Source organism: Penaeus vannamei, chromosome 20 (genome assembly GCF_042767895.1).
Source record: "Penaeus vannamei isolate JL-2024 chromosome 20, ASM4276789v1, whole genome shotgun sequence".
In the NCBI taxonomy this organism is placed as follows: domain Eukaryota; kingdom Metazoa; phylum Arthropoda; class Malacostraca; order Decapoda; family Penaeidae; genus Penaeus; species Penaeus vannamei.
The window spans coordinates 34615151-34622553 of NC_091568.1; the positions used below are offsets into that span (position 1 = coordinate 34615151).

At 34.9% G+C, this 7403-nt stretch overlaps 2 protein-coding genes across 3 annotated transcripts in view; one reads left to right on the forward strand and one right to left on the reverse strand.

Annotated features, from left to right (window-relative positions):
• LOC113803713 (uncharacterized) overlaps positions 1–1161 on the forward strand; it is a 44431-nt gene extending 43270 nt beyond the window's left edge. For both annotated transcript variants that reach the window (XR_011399356.1, XM_070135432.1), the window contains one exon: positions 1–1161. This exon is cut by the window's left edge and continues 444 nt beyond it. The gene's annotated coding sequence lies outside the window, so the exon portion shown is untranslated.
• A 1540-nt stretch (positions 1162–2701) lies between these two features.
• Positions 2702–7403, reverse strand: part of Prp5 (pre-mRNA processing factor 5) — a gene marked incomplete in the record, with an annotated part of 12853 nt that continues 8151 nt past the window's right edge. The window contains 5 exon segments of the mRNA XM_070135431.1: positions 2702–3651; positions 4077–4164; positions 5425–5558; positions 6108–6338; positions 7203–7403. Coding sequence (XP_069991532.1) covers positions 3478–3651; positions 4077–4164; positions 5425–5558; positions 6108–6338; positions 7203–7403 — 828 coding nt within the window.

A 7403-nucleotide genomic window follows, 5' to 3' on the forward strand; every position in this document is an offset into this window, starting at 1 on the left:
AATAATGATTCACACTAAACTTGAGTTGAAATTGCCAGCTGGGCCTCGGATATTCTTTGAAAGCAAAAGAATTGATCTTGACGGGTACTTCTTGTGTACATGGCACAAGCCTCAAGGCATCATTATACTGGCAATATATATATCTAATGGCAACTAGAAAAACTTTTGAAGGTAAAAACTGCTATCATAATTATCATTCAATTAAAATCATCATTTTTTCCCCCTTTTCTGGGCATATGCTAAATGATAAAAATAGGAGTCCGCCTGTTGGTGACCCACAATTTCACAGCTGTAAATGGCTTCTCCATATGGCATCTTTGATTCTCTAAGGAATCAATGGAATATTAAACCAACATTATCATTAAAACTTTTTAAAAATCTAATAGAATTTAATGGAGAGAAATTAAGCATTTGATATTACTAAATACCTATATTACCTGACAGTTTTAAAAAGTTAACATTTGTACATTTGGTACTGGTCTATAATGTTGCTGGGAAATTCATTTTCATTTTTTAAATAGAATCAGAAACAATGTAAATTTCATGTAGAGTCCTATATATAACTTGCATCTCAAATGTACTAAGATACCAGTTATGACTGTATGCCATATTTACCTTCCTTTGAGCAAGTGTCCATATGGATTTTACTAGTTTTCTTACTTTTGATACTTCTGATTACATATAAAATGCAGTTCATTTGCTAAAGGAAGCATAATGATTTTTTTTCTAATATACAAAATGTGTATATGAGCTTTACTTTTAAATCCGCGTACATATAAGCTAACCGTTTTCATGTTGACAAATGTGGAAAGGTATGAACGAGGACGAACATCTTCACAATACAAGAGATGTATTTGACCGGTTTTGATCATGTATTTCTGATGATGATATAATTGAAACCTGTCAAATACCTCTTTTGTATTGTGAACATTTTCATTCTCATTCATACCTTTCCACATATAAGCTAACCTTTTTAATATTAAAAATTATTTGAGTTAAGCTGAGGTGTTTATATGAAAATTATGCTTAGGATATATATTACTATGTTTGTATATCTGTCATAAAGCATTCTTAATTTTCATATTCTTGGCTGGAAGCTTTATTAGTTATTAAACTACTATAGTATGTTATCACCATATTTAAATAAATTATATGCTTCTTCAATTGTTATCATTCAAATATCCTTTTTCTGTAAATTTAATGAATGATTAATAAGAAATGTAATTTACAACCATATCAGTTCCCCACAGGCTGGGTTAAGCCCCGGCTCCTTCTTCTCCGAAAATTCTTTTCCTTCATCCTTATTCTTCCTCTTTCCCCACTCGTCATTCCCACTTTTCTTTCCAAACTTTTAGCTTTTTTTAACCTTAGTTTGTACTGCTAGTTATAAGTCAGCTGTCTGCTATGATTCCTTTTTTTCATATAAAATAGTACATTCATTTTATATTTTACAGCTGTTCCTGTAAATTTCTAACACACTCTTTACACTTTAAGATTTAATTTGTTATTTCCTTGATGTCCTTCCTCTACAAAAATTATAATTCTAAAAGCCTTGATAAATAATAGGTTTTTAGGATGAATTCAATGTAGAATGTATCTTTAGCTGTTGGATCTGAATGCCAAAATCCAGGCATCAAGCTTCCTTGAAGGGCAACTCTTACGGGTGTTTGGCTTCCATACCCAGCGCAAACAAACACTCATGTGCGGTATCAAGACTTCTCCTATTATGAAATAATCAATGGGTAATACCGGTAGAGATGACTGTTCTGCATAAGCATTTTTTTCTCCATTTGTTATTTGATATCCTGTATCAGGATGCTAATAGAATATTTTCCTTGAGCAGACTCCTTACTATAACTTTAGGTTGTCTACACTCTGTGCAGTAACAATAACCATAAGTATTAGTTAATGATTAATGTTGAAAACAAATATATGTGTTACACATCTAAGGTCATATAGCACTATGGTAAAGTATTCTGGTGAAAATGGTAAATGAGTTAATGATTAGTATAAAGAGTGTTAAATGCAATAGTGTTATAGGAGAGTATGATAGGGAAAAGGGTAAAGAGGGAGAGCAAATGATGTAAATCAGACAATAATAAAGGTAAGGGAGCAGGGTACAGGGTGATTGGATGGAATGGGTTGTATCTGTTGTTGGGGAAGCTATAGTAACATTGCTTTAAGGAAAAACTGGTAAAAGAGCTGTCGTGAAATAATCATGGTGAGTCATTTCTATCATCTCAGTCTTCTGCAAAATTTTTCTGTGAAGGTGCATTCCCGTCATCTGGCCCTTGACCAGTTTTTTTTCAGTGTGATATATCGCCAGGATCCATCCACAAATCTTATTAAATTTATTGAGAGAGAGGGGGGAAAAATACAAAATAAAATAGCATAACGCTCACATCTCCACCCCCTTATTTTGTCTTAAACCTTTTATGAGGACTCTACATTCATATGAACTTCCCTGAAAACTCAAGCCTCTGTTTCACCTGATCTCTAAAAGTATTACATAACTTTCACATTTCCAGCCTAAATCAAACTGTCATTTACAAACAATACAATTTTACTTTGTATTAACAACAACTGAACATTCACAAGTAGGAAAATATATTTAACAGTAAGTCTGAAATCTTTTTAAAAATTTAAACAAGACAGTTCTACTATACTTTCCAAATCTCAAAAGCGGAAGGACATAAAATCATTTAAACATTGTTATTTATTGTTGAAATAATTTAGTCTCACATTGTTTACCTAAAATACATTTTGGGTACTTCAGGCATTGATTGTACATCAGAAAACTTAGTTAGGCATACAAATAACTTTGTTTAGATTATCCTAATAACAAATTTTTAAGACAGAACATCAGATTTCAGGATAAAAACCACATATGATTGCCTGCATTCCTGATACCTATAAGTAAGGTTTTAGTTGATCTATTCATGTTGCGGATAATTTTTGACATTTATCAAAAAAGACTATCAAAAGTTTTCTGCCACGCTTCACACTGTCTCAAAGAACTGCAGTATAATTCTTCTTATAAAATTCAACAGTTTACATCTTCAGATTCCTGCCAAGGAATGTTGCAATTAAAATTATCTTTGAAGCCAAATTTTATGAAAATAAAAACAAAAACTAATAATGCACTGACAACAAGTATATGCCATTTTTGCTTTGTTTTTGAAGTCTACAAACAAGTAAAACCTAACTCTATTCACATGATATTTTTCATGAAACAGAGAAGTGTACATAATACTATGCACAGCTTTGGTAATACATGATCTGACTATGGAAAAACAGATAGAGAGAGGGAAAAAATAAAAGAGCCAAAGAAGAGTGTGAAAGGGGAATTTCTTTTTGCATAAAAGAAAAAAATAATCAACAAATAATACAAGAAAAAAAGAAAAGAAAGAAAGAAAGAAAGAAAGAAAAAAAATTCAGGAGTATGCAACCATGTAAAACACCCTTGATAAGCAGACTTTACAAAACTTTGTATCTTCCTTGTGCTTTCACTGGTCCTGCACTCGTCCTTAGCTTCACCAGCTCCTCACGGATTAAGCGGATGATCTCAGCTTTGGCCTTAGACACTGCCAGCTCTGAGGTGGATTCAATGGCCAGGAACAGTTTGCGTTCACCTTCTGGCGGGTTCTTACCCTAAAAGAGAGAGAGAGAGAGAAATTCAGTGGATGTAGATTTTCAAAACTACATTTTTTAATGATTTATGTAAACTGGCTGATAAGTTTTTTTGAAATATGTAACTACTTCATTTTCTTATTTAATTTCACTCTAATATACTCTAAACTAGCTTATAAACTTGATGATGAAGACTTAAAATTAGCCACAAGCAATAATAATAATAACAATAATAATAATAATAATAATAATAATAATAATAATAATAATAATAAACAAACAAAAAAGGGTACTGATCTTGAAAGATTACATTTCCTATAGGCAAATCATAAAATAAAAAAATTACGCTGATGTAATTTTTAAACTACAACAACGCAACACCGACTGCACCTAGCTAACTATAACTGCATCATCCCCAAGGACTCAACCCCAGAGAGACTACTCACCGGAGGGCAGAAGGTTCCTCTGACTGTGATTCCAGCTTCGGAATATTCGGATATCTGGGCCAGGGCCTCTTTGCTGGTCACTCTCCACCTGAATGGGGAGAAATCATTGTTAGTTTGTACGCAAAGTACATAAAAAAAGCAAGAGTGAGAGAAAGGATGGAGGAAGAACTGGGTGGAAGACCAAGGGCTGGATGAGAAAGAGAGGGAAGAGAGTGAAGGGTAAAAAAAAAAAATAATAATAATAAATATAAAATAAAATAAAATAAAATAAAAAAAAAGACGGGGAGAGAGGGGGAGGAAGGGAGGGAGAGGGAGAGGGGGGGAGGGGGGGGAGAGAGAGAGAGAGAGAGAGAGAGAGAGAGAGAGAGAGAGAGAGAGAGAGAGAGAGAGAGAGAGAGAGAGAAAGAGAGAGAGAGAGAGAAAGAGAAACACGAGAGAGAGAAGAAAGAGAAGAGAAAAGATAGAGAGAGGAAAGGAGAGAGAGAAAAAAGAGAGAGAGAAAAGAGAGAGAGAGAAAAAGAGAGAGAGAGAGAAAGAGAGAGAGAGAGAGAGAAAGAGAAAGAGAGAGAAAGAGAGAGAAAGAGAAAAAGAGAAAGAGAGAAAGAGAGAGAGAGAAAGAGAGAGAGAGAGAAAGAGAGAGAAAGAAAGAGAGAAGAAAGAGGAAAGAGAGAGAGAAAAAAGGAGAGAGAGAGAGAGAGAGAGAGAGAGAGAGAGAGAGAGAGAGAGAGAGAGAGAGAGAGAGAGAGAGAGAGAGAGAGAGAGAGAGAGAGAGAGAGAGAGAGAGAGAAAGAGAAAGACAGCGACAGAGAAAGAGAAAGAGAAAGAGAAAGAGAAAGAAAGAAAGAGAGAGAGAGAAAAAAAAAGAGAAAGAAAGAAAGAAAGAGAAAGAGAAAGAGAAAGAAGAGAAAGAGAAAGAGAAAGAGAAAAAGAAAAAGAGAAAAAAGAGAAAAAGAGAAAGAGAAAGAGAAAAAGAGAGAGGGACAGAGAGAAAAAGAAATAAAGAGAAGAGAGAAAAAGAGAGGAGAGAAAAAAAGAGAAAGAAAGAAAGATAAAAAGAGAGGAGAGAAAAAAAGAGAAAGAAAGAGAGATAAAAAGAGAGGAGAGAAAAAAAGAGAAAGAAGATAAAAAGAGAGGAGAGAAAAAAAGAGAAAGAAAGAGAAAAAGAGAAAGAAAGAAAGAAAGAGAGAAAGAGAAAAAGAGAAAGAAAGAAAGAAAGAGAAAAAGTGAAAGAAAGAAAGAAAAAGAGAAAGAAAGAAAGAAAGAGAAAGAGAGAATTCACAACTCATGGCATCAAATGCTAGTCCCACAACCTCAACGTGCCAAACCTCAAACCTCGACCAATCCTTACCTGGCCTGCTGGGGGAAGTCATTGATCTCGAGCTCCTCCTCATACTTGTGATGCGTTTCCTCCGTGGCCTCCTCCTCCTCCTCACGGTCATCACGAGGCTGGTAGTTCAGCTTGTTATTCAGTTTCTGGGCCATCTGTAGAGGGGGGAAGGGGATATTAGCTTTTAGTTATACAGTGTGTGTGTTTGTGTTTATTTGTGTGTGTGTGGTGTGTAAATGTGTGAGTGTACGTGTGGGTGTACGTGTGTGAGTGTACTTGTGTTGAGTGTACTTGTGTGAGTTTACATGTGAGTGTACTTGTGTGAGTGTACGTGTGAGTGTACATGTGAGTGTACATGTGAGTGTACATGTGTGGGTGTACATGTGTGGTTGTACGTGTGTGAATGTACATATGTGTGTACATGTGTAAGTGTATGTGTGTGTATGTCGGTGAATGTACGTGTGAATGTACGTGTGAGTGTACGTGTGTGTGTACATGAGTGAGTATGAGTGGGGGTGTACGTGCATACACAGCAGTAATTAACTGGCAATGTTATAATGCACCAGCGTATCAAGGCAGCAATATGGAGTTAAGGTCAAGGTATGTCTACCCACTCTGAGCATGGGTACTAAAATGTTACATCGTGAACATGTGTGTGTAAATCCCTTTTCTATTCCCTATCCAAAGCCCCACTGCTAACCTACCTGCTCAGCCACCGTTTTCGCAGAGATGGTGGGCTGCATCGTAGCTCCTCCCTTAAGGATGAACTCTGCTGCTTGCTGACTTGCTCCCTTGGCCTCCTTGCCGATGTTGTGCTGCAGGTTAATACGCTGAGCTAGTTTCCGTGCCAGCTCTAGCTTGTCCGAGGCAGAGGGACCACCAACGGGAATGCTTGCCGTGGTTGTGCTGCCTGTGGACTGTGCTACCATTGGCGTCTGAGGAAAAGATACTCTTATTAGTTTTGCGATGCTATTTATAGAGCTAATATGTGTTTATATCACAAAGTTATCTATCCAAAGATGATGGCATTTAAGTCTATACATTTGTAGATCTTAAGAGATAGATTGGAACAGTTCTGATTATGAAGGTCATTAGAAGATCCAGTCTATGGACAAAAATGGATAAAAAGAATAAAAAACAGTTCTGATTATGAAGGTCATTCGAAGATCCAGTCTATGGACAAAAATGGATAAAAAGAAGAAAAAACAAAGACAGGATGAAAGAAAGAAAGAAAAAAAAAGAGAGAAAAAAAAAAAAAAAAAAAAAAAAAAAAAAAAAAAAAATATATATATATATATATATATATATATATATATATATATATATATATATATATATATATATATATATATATATATATATATATATACAGAAAGGCAATGAGGAAAAAAAGAAAAAAGAAAAGGAAAAGAAAAGATTACAAATAACAAAATAATCAAAAGGACAAATAAAAGAAGGCAACGACATGGAAGAGAGGAATCCCAAAGAAATATTGGAAAAGAGTGAGTGGGGAGATAGAGAGGGAGGGAATATCCCCCCCCTCAAAAAAAAAAAAAAAAAAAAAAAAAAAAAAAAAAAATCTATATATATCTATATAATAATAATAAAAAGGAAGATGATGAAAAGAAGAAAGATAGGACAGTAGGAAAGAAGGGAGAAAAAAGGTAAAATAAACAACCAAGGACTTTTAGAAAAAAAAAAGAAAAGAAAAAAGAACTAAGATACAAATAAGAGAAAACAAAGAAAGAAAACAAAAAATAAAGAAAATAATAATGAAGAATATAAACTTCTCTCCTCACCACTTTAATTTCCTTGACAGTTCTCTTGGTGTTCAACATGCTCTCAATCTGCTGGTCAATGTCCTGCTCAATATCCTCGTCGTCGGAGTCTGCCAGACCCAGAGCTGCCTTCTCGAACTTCTTCTTCTCCGATGCAAAGTTAGCCTCGGACTCGTCGAACTTGTATCCCTTGCCGTGGAAGCCACCCCCTGTCTTAACCTT